Raw genomic sequence first — 16769 nt, 5'->3', positions numbered from 1 at the left:
GTTGCTTTGTACTATACCCCAGACTGTTGACTGGTCACTTCCCTTTCTAAGCATCTCACCCTTGTTTGACAGTGGTTCCCTTATGTAAGTCTGATGAGCAACATGATTGAAAAAGGGCAAAGCTACTCTCTTACAAACTTTGACTTTTTCCATTAGGTCTCACATGTCCTTAAAATAAAATTCCCTAAGGCTCTTAAATATTTTTTTCCCCCACAGAACAGTTCAGTGAATACTTATGTGATTTTTAAGAACTGCCTTTTAAATCTCTCAGATACCTTTTTCTTTTCAATAACTTTTGCAAGTATGGGCAATTTTGGAAAAGTGAGTGGTGGAAGAATTTACACTTGGAAAATGTGAAGAAGTGAGCTTTGAAAAAGAACGAAAACTAAAAATTGAAAAATACCTAGCAACCTGATAGTAATTAGTCTTCACAAAAGATAGGAATGCAATTTTGACATTTGTTTCATTTTTTAAATTGGATTTAGAAGAAAAACAATCTCCTCCAAAATAAGTTCTGACATAGAAAAAAAACCCCTTTTTATGGAACAAAAAAAATCTGGGGTAAAAGAGTGTTCACCCTGATTACCTGTAAACTTGAAATCAGAAAAAAAAGTAGTAAATATGTCAGTTTTTCTTATGCTGTGATTCTGACTTAGATTGAGACCTCTGCTGCAATGATACTTGATTAGCTGGTTTGTGCCAGTAACTTAAGGACAGGGAGCCAGTTCAGTGTATTTGTTTAGGGGAAACAGGAACCAATGTTAAATCAGAGTCAGTTTTTCCTAGTCCTCTGGAGTTTTGCTAGTAAACTGCTTGCTATTGGAGCGTCCAATCCCCACCTAACACAGAAGGGGCTAGTTCAGCATGACAATTCCTGGCGTTCTCTGTCTCTCTGAAATACCAGATAAATTTGGGATGGAGGTAATCTTACCTAATTTTGCTAGAGAAATTAGGTGACCTGAGCTCCCTCAGCAATCAGTGAAGCACTTAGATGAACTAACTGTTCCAGAGAAGTTCATCCCCAGCTGTCTCATGAGTCAACTTCTGGAGATACCTGTCTTTTTAATGAAACAAAAAAGATGCCTAGATGACTAGTTTAGGCAAAAGACTTGAGTTTTAGGTGGATAAAGTCAGAGAGATATTCTTTCTGTTGTTCACATAAGTAATCTAAAATTTTCACTAGCCCCACTGAAACTGGTCTCTTTAACAAATGGAGCAGGACTTGGCCCCATATGTAGGCACAGCAGCAGCAGCAGAACACTGGTTGATTGGAACATGTCACTTGCTTAACATTTAGACAGGAATATGGATATGTTAAGATATATATGGATATATTTAGGTGCTGTCATAATCAAGGTGCAACATGCAATGTTTCAATTAAATGTACATTAAAGCTGGAAACTTAAAGTGATGTGAACATCATTGAACATTTTAAAAAGCCTCTTCTGCCATTTAAGAAAATATTTCTAGTTATTTCTCTGAATTCCTTAGTAGGTGTTACAATTGAGTATTTATCACAAGACTGCAAGGCTGAGCAAAATATATCAAAACCCAGACTGAAACACAGTGCTGCAGGCATTAAAATGCCAGTCCGGTTGTTTATATTTCACTATTCTGTACTAACTAACAATTATAAAAGTACATCCAATACAGTGCAGTACTGTACTTCAGTCTGTAAATTAAAAAATACTCTGTGGAAAGGTTTCTGAATCCTTTGTAACGGTGCAGTGTAGAACAGTTCCGTGTCATACATTTCAGTGTGTTACACTAAGTAAAAAATCTCATTTGAAGATAATGCGTACCCTGTCTTGTAAAGTATTTTGGATTTTTTTTATGAAAAAATGCTATTTAGGTATTGCATACTGTTATAAATATGTTGGGGATTTTAACACATTGTGTTAGAGCTTAATAAATTATTATGAAAGAGTTGTGGCATATTTGCAGTATTTCATTTTGGATATGAACTGGTCTTATGATACCTGAGGAGAAAGCTGACATGCAGGAGAGCACTAGGAGGTATCATGTTATTAGGAGCCCAACTTGCAAAGAATTTCTTAGTGGTACCTCTGGAAAAAACTTGGTTACTGTCAGTGAGGCATGTTAGGCATTCATCTTCAACTTCAGATGCCCAATCACTTTGAAAAATTTGGAACTGTTTTTTTTTCAAGTTTGAGTAACAGTTAAAATATTTTCTCATTCACACATTTATATTAGAGTTCATACATTTATATTAGGCTCTCTATAAACAAAACAAAGTAACTAGTATGTTTATGTGCTTGCAACTGTCTTATACTGAAAGATCTCCTTTTCAGTGTTAATTGGCCTAAACTAGAAGATGGTATTTATGCACAAATGTCAGGTTATAAAGTTTGGCATTTTAGCAGGTGTGCATGTGTGCCTATTATCTAATGTAACAGGTAGCTGTATTTTTTTCAGAACTGAGTCAGACTGGTGTAGTGTGTAATAGTATCTAGACCAAGCTTCTGTATGACAACTTTGGCTTTTATTTATAAGTAAATACTGGATCTCACAAAAAATGCCAAGGTAGTAACTTCAGAGACAACAGATCTCTAACCACAGGAGGACAGCACGTACAGCAGATTGCAAACTTCTTTTTGGTGAATATACTGCTCCTAGTGGTTTAGACTGAAATATAATCCATCCGTTATATCAATAATTGGTGCATTTTTGGTATAAATCTACATCTGAAATTGCAACATAGCAGTTTTTTAGCTTCCCTATAGAAATACAGGAACTGTGTGAATATGCCAAAAAGGATATTTTGTTTCCCATGAGGGTACTTCAAAGGTACATCACTTTAAACAGAAGACCTGATGATATTCTATACAGTTGGTGTACTGCAAATGGGTACTCTACAGCATATTGAAAGCGCTAGTCTCTTTTATGTTAAGGAATCAGAGATTATACTTACAGACCTAATTTCTAGAGAATCTGGGCCAAGGATTTCTCATTTCAGCTACTAAAAAATCAGCAACCTTACAGGACTACTCCATAACTCCAGAAAGGCTTGTTGTAAGATGTTTTGATTGTTGAGAGCCAGATCTAAAGACCACCAAAGCCATGGAAGGATCTTCATTAGCTTTACTGTTCTTTAAAGCAGACCAACAGTTATTTGACTACAAAGAAGTATCAGCTAATTTGATTTTTCATTAAGAAATCTGTGAAAGTGTATCTCTCAGCAATTTGTACACTCTTCAGAAAGAGATAAGGGGATGGGTGTGTAAAGACTTCATATCAATTTGCACAAAAGTGATTTATTTTAAAACCATGCAAAAGTTCCTGTCCAGTATGGTGGTTAAGTGTGCTTGTTGTGTTGTCATCACTGTCATCTACAGGCTCTGTGGTGGTCTCAAGAATCAGGTTTAAATTCCCTTGAAATGCGGTTTCAAATATGAGAGGACTGGAGGTGGTTGGTCATCTCCCTTGGGCTACTGAGGGAATTTCAACCTCTTCCTGAATGTCAGTCACTTCAAAAGATGTTACAAAAAGAGGCATCCTCATGTACATGAAATCTAGCAGGTTTCCCTTATATCTTTTGTCAGAATGCTCTTCTCCTACATCATGTTAGAGGCTGAACGTTAGTTGTGTGTCAGCTGAAGAGATGTACAATATCAAAAAACAATGTGTGTTCAAAATGTGGCTGCTGTTTTAGTGCAGTCACAAGCGGTATCACGTTTCCAAGTAAATACAAAGGAATTCTGTATACTGCTGCTGTGTGATGGACAGAGGCATATAGTCTTCTCAGAAGGTCTGTATTAAGCTGTTTACCAGATTCCCTCTACGTTTTATTTATCTCTTCACCTGAAAGTTACTATAACATTTTCACATGCCTCTTTTCTATCTGTCATTGGTTCAAAAATGACAAAAATGTTATCCTGCCTTCTAATTTTGCTATGTGAATTGTTTGTTTTGGTAGACTAAAGGTTAGAGGCTTGCTTCTTTTCTGTTGTTTTACACATGGGTAGTTCCAGTATAGTTATTTCCTGCTTTACATCACTGTGAAGTAAAAGAACAACCACACTGGGGCTGTGAATGTTAGGTATCAAATGACATTAGGTGCATTCTGCCAGTTAAAGCTGGTTGGGAATTTTTTGATAATGCCTTTTTTTTTTTTCCTTGAAGAAATGTTAGTCTGTCAAAGGTTTCCTGTTTTGACGTAATCCAGTAAAATGAAACCTCGTTTCCTACTAGTCCAGTGGGCAGGTTGTGGATCTAGGAATTGTGGGGGGAGCCTGGGAGCCCTTGGAAATAAGGACTCCTTGGCTCCCACATTTCCTGCTGTAGTCCCAAACATGCAGGAACCAGGTCTTAGCTCTCAGCTCTGCAGAGGGGAGCCTGGTAACCTAGAAAATGCTGGTTTGGCTAAGATCTGCAGGCTCCCTTCTGCAGAATTTAATGATGTTGCTTTTGCCATGTTTCCCAAGGCCTTTGTGTCTCACCCTCAGATAGGGAGTTGAGAAATATTCAGAACCCTAGAAGGACTGGGATGCTTGAGCTTCTTACAGAGGTGGTTTTATAGCTGGTAGTCATGGTAGAGTTCATGAATAATCAGAACTACAGAAGGTGAGGAAGTTAAGCTAAGCCAGAAGGAGCCTCTGAGCTTAGAAGATGGGGCTATTAATTCAGTTTATTTAAAAACATCTTTTAAAAAGTGGTTATTCCAAAGCAATTTTTCCTCTTAGGCAAGGCTTTTCAAAATTGATCTTTTTGACATTTCACAGATAGGGCATTTCATGGAACAGAAAATCCTCTTTTTAACAGCTCTCCTTTTAGTGACAGAGGACTGTGTTCATATTCTCAGTCAATGTCAGACTAGTACTCTGCCTGAGTTAAGCTGATAGAGCCCGAACCTTAATCAGATGATTTTTCTCCTGTGCTTTGTTACCGTATTTTACTCCCCAGGTGACTCAACTGTGCATTCATTACATTCTCCCTATTCACTCTAGATAGTTCTTGACATGAACATATCAACAGCCAGCTGCAGTGACGAGTGAGACAAATTATGAGTTAACACATATTTCAAGAGGAAGATACTCCATTACCTGGAGATTTTTTCTTTTTGTGGCTACTAACTTTGAGTTCAATATTTCAACAGTGAACACGTAACCACTGTACTCCTATTCAGAGAAAAGCACATGACTGCTTGATTTGTACGGTAATTCTTTATTTTTTATTTTATAAAACACTTCAATAAACCTATTCTCTCCCATAAACAAATAAGCTGGGGGAACTTGGGTTCATTTTACTTTTTGGTCAGAACATTAATTTTTTTGGCTCATATGTCACCTTCTAAAAATCCATTGATGTATAGGTATAGTTATAGGTCTAATTAAAGACCTGAGCTGGAGGAATTAACCAGGTGTTTACTCACCATTTTTCAAGAATGTCATTGTGTGGCCACTGCTACAGGAACACTCTGAGACCATGCAGCAAACATAGTCAATGTACCTTGAACATACATAAAACAGTGGCATGTACATTGATACTTGGCCACCAAACACAGGGAGGGATCTAGTGTGGCTAAGTGATGCAATAATGAATTCAGAGTAACATCACCATTCTGGGGAGGCAGAATAAAAAAAATAATGCTTTGTCAGTGAAAACCTTCCGCAAAGACTTCCTCCCTCCTCTGGAGCTCTGAGGAAGGTGTCTGCTTGTACTGTAATGTTAACTTCTGTAATGACACCAGGGTTTAATGTCAGTGTCCCTCATCTCTTAGACTTATTTTCCAAACCAGAAACAAGTTCAATAGTTTGTTCTGTCAAATCAATCCAAGTATATTTTATTGTAGTATTGCAGCCTCTGATTGTCTTTCTTACACAGCTGTTATGCTGATGCCAGAGAGCTTGTTCTTGTATGAGTGGGGAGAAATAAGCCTATTGCACTAGTGAGGGAGACCCATAAATCCCTGTCCATTTCTGAAAGCTAGTTCGGCTTCTGGTCCCAGACAGACTGTGGTCCCATACATTAGAGAAAGTACAGCGTCAGATTAAAAATTGGTATTCTGCAGAGCATATCTAAAGTCTATAAATGGACTTTAATTTTTAAAGGTAAAAATGTAATCTTAGTAATGGTTAGTTTAATTAGTTCATGGGATGTTATGAAAACCATAAAATCAGTTGAGCCAATATAATGAATCTGTTCTAAGGTTGTCTAAGAACTGAATGGGAATACTTCAAAATTTTCTTCCAAAACTCAGTGACATTTCATAGCAGGTTCATATTTATGCTTTTAGGAGTAAGAAGGCAAGACTATAAACCCTCCCCCCCACCAAAAACCACAACCCAAAACCCAACAGTGAACAAAAAAGCACCACCACCACCCACCCCCCCATGGCTAGTTCCTCAGTAGGTATAAATTTACACAGTATTTTTGAGTTCAATGAAGCTTTGAAAATTTATGGAAGTTCAGAACCCAGTTCAGTAAATTGCAGTCTCTGGAATGGGCTTATATGTATATCAGTATCTATGTTATTATCCCCATTTTCTTTATTTTCTTGGTAGTTCAGATATATCTTTGTATATTAATGAAGAAGATTAGTTTTATTGTGAGCATCTTTCAGAAGATTGTTTTGCACGTAATTAGGAGAAAGAGGTGTGTACATATTCTTCTTAATGAAATGGTAGGGAAGATCATATTGGAGTTCATAGATTTTAGCATTCCCTTGTTTTGGGGGGATTCATTGCACCTCTAACCTAAAACATGTAAATGCTATGAAATTAGTAATGAGGGGTTTTAAATCGGAAAAATGAACCATAGCTAGTTGAACCACACAATATCTACAGTGTTGGAAGGCTGGCATTATCAAAAGAAAAACAGATTATTTTTTTTTTTAGTCATTTTAATCACATCAGTCATGTTGCAGCAAAGAATGCAAATATTCATATACTACAGATTGAGACTGCTCTGAAATGTTCTGACAATCTGTTATGTTTTGAGTGATGTTTCAACCCCATCACTTGGTTTTTTTGTTTTGTTTTTTTTATGATGATAAAAAAACACTACTCATCTCTGTCACATGCTGTACAGGATAAAAAGCCTTTCAGTTTTCTTAACAAGAATCAGACGGCCAGGGTGCTGCTGGAACGCAGAGAATATGCCACTGTCTGTTCAAAGTACAGCTTAATGAGCCAGACTAAACACACTGGACAATAGAGCTGTGGAGGGAAAGTGCTTCTCATGGATCTATGGATCAGCTGCAGCTTTAACATCTAACTAGTTTCATTTTTCATCTTTACAAGTTCCATTTCCCTGTTTTGTTGGTATAAACTGCATTTCAATGAGCGGACTTTCCTGCCTAGGTGATGGTATTGTGTGCTTTGAAAAAGGGTATCGTGGATTATGCTAGAAATAATTTCTGTGTTTCTTTTTTCTCTCATAGTCACGACCTATTCCCTCACACCTTACTTCAGCAGTTGCAGAGAGTATCCTGGCTTCCGCCTGTGAGAGTGAAAGCAGAAATGCTGCAAAAAGGATGCGGTTGGATAGACAGCAGGTACTGTGTTGTTTGGGGGTCTACCACATCCATATTTATAAATGCACTGGACTCATTTACAGAGGATGCCATGCAGAAGGGTGGTGCAATCCCTTATACATTTCTTGCTGGCAAGAATAATTAAAATATAAAAGCTGTAGTTCTTTAAATGAATACACAAGCATGTCTTTGTCTATATTTACATAAGGTGTATGAGGGTGTCTAGTATATTTATAATGTCCAGCTGGATAAAGCTATATATTTGCTTTTTAACAGTTGTAGCTTTTGAGGGCATAGTGTGTAATCTGCGTACTAGAATTAAAAGGAACAGAATATACAGTATATATAATTTCCATAAATAACAGAAATGGTGCATGTATCCATGAGTCAGTGTGCTTTTCTGTGCACATACTCTCTTTCAAAATATGTACGCATTTGTAAATGTAAGGTGAAATAGTGTAAGTTTCTGAAAATATCTATTTGCCTGAAACAGAAAAGTTATTGTGATACATAGCAAAATCCTGTCAATTAACTTATTAGTGAGTTTTTAAAGCTCATATCAATATTTATTTTATTTTTTTCTTATGTGATTATTCAACTATTATAGTGCATGTTAAGATTTAATTATTTTTAATTTGCTAGGAATTGCATATTTTCTTTCAATTTTTTGAAATCAAACTGGTAGCTCATTCCAGGCTTTGATTGTTTAATTGCTTCACAGATGCAGTGAATGTCTAACATTCTTATTGCAGACTATTATGCTTTATTTCTCTTCATGATTATCACAAAGTCAAATCTTAGTAATACTCAGTTGTTCCAGTATATGCTTCTGTCATGGTAGATGAACTTTTTTTGTGGAAAAGGACATTTTTTAAAAGAACATTTTCCCTTTATACATAGTCTATTGAGTTCTTTCAGGTCATGCCCTAACTGAATAAAGGATTACTACTGCTATGCCTAGAACATTGATAGTTTAGTATCTGAGAGTGGATATTGCTATTTCTTTTTATTGTCATATTTTTTGCTAGTATTTTCATTACTGTGGTACATTTGCCTTAAGATTTACAAATCACATGGGATGTCAAAGCACTGATGTATGGCTTAGTTTAGAAGTAGTGCTCATTCAGATTTTGCAGGTTTTATATTCTCTCATTTGTTCTCTGATTTTTCAGTAACAATTGAAAAAAAAACCCAAACCCCTACAAAGTCGATGTGCTTACCCCAAGGAGAACTAGAAGAGACTTGTGCAAACATCAGTTACTTTCATTGCACAAAACTGGTGTCTCAATTCCTTGGTCTAGCCAGGGTGAGGCAGAGATTTTGAGTGATTTAAATGAGAATCCCATAATACTCCCCAGAGAGCCAGAGAGCTGTTGAAACCAAAAACAATTTAAAAACTGTAGACAGAATTCAAAATACATATTAGGAGGATATTTTTTTCTCTTGTTTGTGGTATTACTATCACAGAAGGATTTGGTAACATTTATCATTGAGGGGAGAGGTATTTCTTTACTTTTCATTACAGAATTAAAAATCTGTAGGCAGAATGGCTCCAAACTGATCACCTTAATTACAATTGTGATATTAAAGTAGCAAAGCTGCCTACGAAGAATAGGTGTTGGGTTCTGCTTCCTTCAGCTCTGCCCTCTTTTTGGCAGTGAGTTCTCCGAACACTGTGGAGACAGTTGCAAATAGCACCAGCCATTTGATTCAGCAAGCAGTAAATTAGCTGGGTTGATATAGCTCTGGTGCTTGCAAAACTGTTTGTGAATTCAGGGTAGATTTGCTGAATAGTTTTGGCTGGAAAAAATTATGGCAATGTGTGTTAGGTAGCTTCATAAAACTTGTAGTGAGAAATTTACCCTGCAGGGTGGAATAGTTAAGTCATTAGAGAAGTAGAAAAACTTCATTCTAGCCCCAGTTCCATTGAAATTTAATAATTTATTCCAAGTATGTGACATTAACAAAGTAGACCGAGAGCAAAGCATTCCAGAATATTTCTGAATGGGGTATTTAACACACACTACTGTGCTCTGTTCTTATGCTGAGATGGGAAGCGGACCTGTATGCTCACATCCAGGGAGAATGCCTTATAGGTAAAAGGGTTCTAACCTTCTCCTTTTCCTATTTTTGCCTTTTACTTACTTTTAAATTTCCTTCACTTTTCTTAGATATGTCCAAAGTGAAATACTTTAATTGGATTTTTTTCTTAAACAGAGTAAGGTTGAAAAAGTTCAGTTCAGCATGTTGTTTTTACTGCTCCATAGCTCAAAAAAAAAAAAAAAAAGATGCCTTGTTTATTTGTTAACATGTCTCCACTTTTCCTTTTTAAACATAAATTTCCAAAATTGGGCATTATGCCAATGGGTGGACTCAGGCTTTGAGGACTCTTCAGTGGAAATTTGGGAGGAGGAAAGGGGAAATAAGATTTAGATAATGAAAATTACCACTTCATAAATTATATCAAGAGGTCTTCTTATGGAGGACAACCATTAGACAGTCCTGGAAAGTAGATTGTTAAGAGGATCTGGTAAGAGCACTCATTCAGCACTTCCCCTCAGAGCTGAATGGAAGCGTTGCATTAAAGCTGCTTTATTCTTGCACGCAGCACAGTGAAGGTCTGCCTTTTATTCTCCAGAAGGGTGAATTGCCTCAGAGTGAGATGTAACTTGCATCCCCACCACCACCTTTTTCAGAATATTACCCATAACATGTGAATGTATTAAGAACACGGTGAGTGTTATGCCCAATCCTGAAGCTAAGACAACACTTCAGCAGCTTCCTGAACTCCTTTTCTTGTCTTGTTTATGTTCTTTCCTCTTCTCCATTTGTCCTCCTGTCCCTAGCACAACATGGTCCCTGAACAGGAAGTTCTGAGCATGTTGCATGTACGTCCCTAATGGAAGTCTGTACTTCAGTAAAATAATATGAACTTCCAAACTAAGTATGTTTTTGCCTACAGTGTTAATTTTAACAGTGGTTTGATGAAAAACCATCTCAATTACTGCTCAGCAAAAAGAATCAGCTTAAAAGTAAAAACTATGAAAACTTCTAAGAGTTCATTTTTTTCTTTTGAACTGATAGAGTATTAGCCATGCTCATGAGTATTAGCTGTTTCTTTCACAAGTATTAAATTTGAAGGATTGGCTTTATATACCTATAATCCTGTGCACAGATTTGTTATCTCTTCAGAATAAACCTCTCCAAAGTATGTGTGTGTCTGCACACAAACAAATACTGCATCTTATGAATGACTTTCTAGAAGTATTTCTGATAGCTGCAGTGCTTAATATAGCCCTGACCTAGGGATATTGTTAAGTCTGATAAAGTTAAGTCTGAAGCAGGAAGAAGCCATCCTATAAAACCCTATATGCCTTAAATTCCACTCATGTGATCTTTGTATTTCCTAACTCAAGGCTGAAAATTTCTGCCTGCAAAAATCCAATTTTAAAAATAAGTTAATGAAAATTGGTCTCACTGGCATCAATTACTTATTTTCCAAATTGGTTTTTTTCATGGCAATAATTTATTTCATAATGGGAAAATCAATGTGATCTTGTCTGTCAGGAAACTAATAACTTCCCATAGTTTTTGAAGCTGCAACAATAAAAGCATTGGCAGTTTCTGAGACTTCTCTGTAAGGAATATAAATGTGTTTACTAGGTCACGGTAGCTTGGACTATAATGCTTTGGCTGTCTGACTGTGTTAGATGTTACTCAAGTGCTCTCTTTAGCTTCAGTGCATTTTCATTATCTTGAGATCAAGCTCTGCTGGTTGGCCAGTAGCTTAAGTGCCGAGAAGTTATATATTTGATACCTATTACCCAACTGAAGAGTTCTGTCGCTTCCACTTTTTAATTCTGCCTGGTAGTAAAAATAATTTATTCCCTTGCACAAATTTTATAGATTTATATATTGAAATTGTATAGGATTACTGATACTACTGCCAAATGGCGAAATGCTCATGACACTGGGCTGGATTTGGTTGATCTTTCCCAGTCTAGATCAGGCAGTGGGTACAGAGGCAATGCAGAGCTTTTGTGTTGCTCTCCAAGTCATCTTTGCTGAGTCTGGATACTGAAAAAGGGTAACTCCAGTCTTGCATTTTGAGGACTTTTTTCATCACAGTTGATAAAAAATGTAGAAACAATAAAAAATGTAGAAACAATAATTGGATCGACCTTCTGTGACTTGCTTCAGTCAGAGATAGAAGGTGCAATCCTTAAGATTTCCTGTGCTTCTGAGTGATATCTTGGGATGCTCTCCTGGGATAATCCTTCAAGATCCTTATCACATTTCTAGCAATATTCAGTGTGAAGCAGTTGCACTGAAGTGGAGGTTCTGAACTACTATAAACAAGGGAGTAATGAAACAAATTAAGTAGAGCTAAAATACAGCCCTTTTTACATGCATTCCTTACATATGGTAAACAGGATGACTTCTTTTGTTGTGTCCTTCACTTTACAAACCAAATTGTGTCTTGGTTGGACAAAAGAAGAATGGTTAAATAAATAGAAAAATCTGGAAAAAGTCATCCTGTCATTACTGTCCTGGGCAGTGAACAGAGGTTGGGATGCCTGTTTTGTGGGCTGCCGCTGCAGAGGCCTCAGGTCTGTGGCTCTACTTGTTGTTGATCACAGAAATGGAAGGTTCACTTTAAGAGCTTAACCATTGTCAGTCTTTGCTTCTTTCGAACAGGTATGTGCGTGGTGTAGTTTTTGTAAAACCTCATAATAAAACTGTCTGGAGCACTGTTGGGCTATGGTACTCTGTGGAAAGTGGAGGTGGATTAGTCTTGTTACTGTCCTGTCTGAAATCAAAAAGACCAATGAAAATTCTTCAAGGGAAGATCTAAGAGGAAAAGTACTTTATATACATCAGTATGTGAGAGGACCTGCCCCTTTATTTTTCCTAAGGGAGATGAAAAGGTGAAATCTTCCTTTGGCAAAGCAAATAAGAATGATAGTAGGAAAAAAATGCCTTCACCTTTATTTGGACACAAGTGGGTTTTGTAACAGCTGCCTTTTGTTTCATTGTTTTGTTATTTAGAATTGATTCTTTTTGCATGCAGTCATGTTGCAAAATTTATGAATGAACATTTTTTCTTCTAATTGAAATAAGAAGATTTTGGTGATCAAGGCAAAATGTCAGCACCTGGGAGTGAGGAGGGAGGATGAATATGGGAAAGCAGGAAAAGAACTGAATCATAGAATACTATGTCTGTAGAAGTGTATGAACCTTTTTATGGACATGTTGTGTATAGCTAGCCAGATCACTTAGAAAATTGATGTAGCTTTATTCACACCGTGTTGATTTGTATCAATTAGGAATCTGGACCTTTGAGAATTCATTATTCTATTTGTAGATGGGAGAATAGTGGTCACATATGACTGCTAAGCCAGTGGACTGGATTCTTTCCTGGATTCAGTCCATGTTATTTTAGCAATTTGACCTCCATTTCAGTGAGTAATGTCATGGAAGAGCTACCATAGCATGCAGAGTTTTTTGGTCAGCCAAAGGGGTGAGCTATGTACACTTCTTTCATCCTTATGCCCCAAGTAATCGAACATGCAATGTATGACTCTTTGACGTTACATAGCAAGTGACAAGTTGAGCCCAAAGAGAGCTTAAGCTCAGAGGAAAGTCAGAGTTATCTTACATATCTCCCATCCTAACAAAGGCATTTCTCAGCCAGAGCCGGTGCTTTTTAAATTCGTAGGCTCTTCACAGAGTGCTTGTCAGTCAATATTTTATAGAATATACATGATAAGAAAAAGGTTTTCTGCATTTTCATTTTTTTTAAAATGTGAATTTAAAGGGTACAGTTTCTTTTCATTCCAGACACTAGCTAAAAGTAACAAGTCAGAAAACTTTAGAGCCTGACAAAGGTGTTGTCCTAATACCTTCACTGCATAGACATGATAATAATACTTTTTTTGTAAAATTCGTAATTTCTTTAGTTTGATTTATTTTAACTATTCTTTATCACTATCTACAAGCCAAATGTGAGGTAGTACAATGAAGCTATTAGGATATGTGTACATCTCCATGTGTGCATGGGAGATGATTTCTCTTTCACTGAACAAACCAGTTATATGCAGACTTTAATTCTTCACATGAGATCATATTTGGAGATGGCTGCAAGACAACTTTGCAGTTGCTAGAGTATTACTTACTTCATCTTTACCTCTGCTTCAATTATTTCATTCTCTGCTAGGCATCTCAAAAAAGTTCTCTAAACATAAACATTAAATGCCTTTTTTTTTTAATCATAAGGTTAAAAGATGTGATGTAAGATTAGGAAAAATAAGATTAGGATATATGTGCAGGTTATAGTTCTGAGTCTTGTGGAAGTTACCAGTTTCTTTAATTATAAAAGCTAAACTCAATAAAAAAATCTTTGATTATTTGAGCTTTTCAAGTTCGTAAGAACAAGTCTATGCACTGTGCATAGATTATCATGCACTATGGTGCTATGAAGCAGTTCTTTATGATAAACACTGAATGCATTTTTTAAGAAACCTCTCATCAAGATGACAGCTATAATTTTTTTCCATGCTGTGATTTGTAACCAGGCAAATTAGATATCAATAATCATTGTGGTGGAGTGAAAGATAATATCTAACCCCCAAGGAAGAGAAAGTTTAATGATCCCAGGCTTACACTGAAACATAAATGAACATAAATTTGCAAATAGGCACCTTAAACACATTCTTCACCCCCATTCTAGTTTGGGGGATATAAGGAAGGCAAATCTAAAGTTTTCAGTGCTTTAGTAGCATTTGAATAGGGTGTTAATATTGCAACATTTAGTAATTTTAACAATACTGCTTTTAGCTGCTAGAGCAGTAGGAGTAGGTGGCTATTAGGTTTCTGACGAAGCAATTATGGCCTAGACACATATGCTGGGAGCTGACCTGACATTTGCCTCTGGATAGTTGTCATAGCAGCAACCTGAATAGAGCAGCTTGATACAAGTGCCGGTTGCAGACTGGGTATAGGTTCTGTGCTAATGCAATCCATCTGAATATTAATAAAAGTGCATATGTACTGCCACTTGGAAATCACTGCTACTGTTTCCTTCCATTTATATCTAATTCCTAAATGTTCGTTTTCAAAGAAATTGAGGTTTGTAAGGAGATGTTAATGATCTACCTCCATACAATTTCTGGTGCCATTTCTCTGCATGTAACAAGGGGGTTGACCTAAAGAAAGACTCTTCAGGCACAGTTTTATTAACAAAAAAAAATGTCTGGTTGTTGCAGACCAGGAGCAGTTTGTGTCTCGATCAAGAAGGAAAGAAATTACTAGTGGACAAATTACAAGTAATTGTAAAACTGTTTTGGAAGAAACTAATTAAAAATCTGAATTGCAATGAGGGCGTGGACCTCCATTGCAGGATCACTGTATCTGGCTTTCAGCAGTGAGGGGGAAGAGACCTTTAAGCCTTCATATTCTGAGGACAGAGAATTTGTGTTTCAGCTGTGCCACTAATGCACAGCTTCTAAATTTTGACACTGAGCAGTTATTTCCTGTATTACCCTTCAGACAGAAGGAAAGAAGGAAGAAGGATATGTATTTGTGTCCCTGTATGTAAGTTGTTCTTCTCTTTCCTGATCAATCCTAACTGCAGCTCCCAAGAGGAAGGAAGAAACAAATTGCAGGGTTCTTAAATGCTCTTTTTATTCTGTTATTTATATTGAATGTTTTTGTATCAAGGGCAGATTTGGACAATATTCATTACAGAAAAGGGAGTTATGCAAAAATATCTCCCAGTGGACGTTGGAGAATGCCCTGCTGAGGCAGTGCTTCTGTGGCAGAAAGCTGCAAATTCAGAGGGAGCACAAAGAAAAGGTTTTGTTTCACAGAGATGGAGTCCTTGCTACAGCTGTTCAGTATGCAGGAAGAGCACATCAACTATACATCCTTGTTAGAGGTGGAGGAGAAAGCATCAGGAGTTCCCTTCCTCTTGGGTTTCACAGAGCCTAATTTGCTCTAGAGAATGGGAAAGAAAAGGAACTTCGTCCGTGCTGACCACAAGTGGCAGCAGTGCGGAGGGATGGGGCCATGTCCTCTCTCTGCTGTGTATTTACATAAGACCTGAAAAATTCCAGCTCAAAGTGATTTTCACTTCAGAATGGGAGGCTTGCAGAGTCTTAGATAATAGAAAAGAGCAAAGGGAAGCAGATAGTTCACTTAACATAAAGCAAACAAATACAAATTGGAATCCCCAAAACCGCAAGAGGCAAAAGTCACTTTAACTTGCAAAGACCTCAATGCCTCTTACACTACTTTATAGAAGCTTTATTAATAATAGCTTTTTGTATTCAGACATCTCATTGTGATTTGGTATTTAATAGGGGTCAGAGTAATTTCTGTACTTCAGTACTTTATCCTTTTTTTATCTGCATTCAAAATGATCACTAAGATGACTGTAACGTCCTTGGATACCCACATGCTTGTTTGCATTTCAGGCCTTGTTCACTTCCATCATTTCCCCACCTAATGATTATTTTACTTCTGAGTTGGTCTTTGGTTTGCTTTTGTGGTTCCAAATGATATGCTTTAACCACTGAGGCACAAAATGTTATGCAGGCACCATTTAGCTGCATGTGGATTATTGTCAGGAGATCAAATTATGTACTAGTATTGGGAAACTTAGCTTCCTACCCACAATGCACTGGCCATATTGTCAAGGGGAAGAAAATAAGCGGTATGCATTGTAATTTTAAATCCTGCTGCCTTTCAAGTCAGTGGCAAAATTCCTGATTTCAGCAGTGCTGGATAGGGTTCTGTCATTAGCAGATGCAGCTGGAAGGGACTGCCAAGTATCACAGGGCAACCCCCCTGCCTCCATGCTCCAGCCCAACCTACATTAAATTTGCTCCATGTATTGGAAAGGAGTAATGTGCGAGGCATGCAATTGCAAATAATTTCATGCCTTGGATTTACAGTGAGGCCCTAAGGTAAGCAGCTAATTTTTCACCTCAACACAGAGATCATTAAATTAGAAAATGCTTTATTTTTCCAGACTGTTCTTGCTGAGCATATATGGTTGAATTTCAAGCTGCTGATTTCAGGGAACACTGTAAACACCCCAAGCTGCAATAAGATCTCAAATGTGAAGTAAAATTGATGCCAATGTAAGTTTTCTGTTCTGGAGGTTGATAAAGCTGAAGGCTCAGAAATGGAGTGTCAGGTTGTTTCTTGGACAGGAACTTTTAAACAACATTGTCCCCCTTCCTACCATAGGTGGAATGAAAAGGAACAGGGA

General features: G+C 37.1%; 1 protein-coding gene across 5 annotated transcripts in view; it reads left to right on the top strand.

The window, feature by feature from the left end:
- Positions 1 to 16769, top strand: part of NOL4 (nucleolar protein 4) — a 195030-nt gene that overhangs the window by 153512 nt on the left and 24749 nt on the right. For 4 of the 5 annotated variants that reach the window (XM_075023230.1, XM_075023228.1, XM_075023227.1 and 1 more), the window contains one exon: positions 7403 to 7516. The exons of the other annotated variant lie outside the window; for it this stretch is intronic. In XM_075023230.1, coding sequence (XP_074879331.1) covers positions 7403 to 7516 — 114 coding nt within the window. The remainder of the gene's footprint in view (positions 1 to 7402; positions 7517 to 16769) is intronic. 5 annotated transcript variants of the gene reach the window in all.

This window comes from Buteo buteo, chromosome 3 (assembly GCF_964188355.1).
Source record: "Buteo buteo chromosome 3, bButBut1.hap1.1, whole genome shotgun sequence".
In the NCBI taxonomy this organism is placed as follows: Eukaryota; Metazoa; Chordata; class Aves; order Accipitriformes; family Accipitridae; genus Buteo; species Buteo buteo.
The sequence above is the reverse complement of the archived record's forward strand: the minus strand, read 5'-3'. Positions and strand labels throughout refer to the sequence as shown.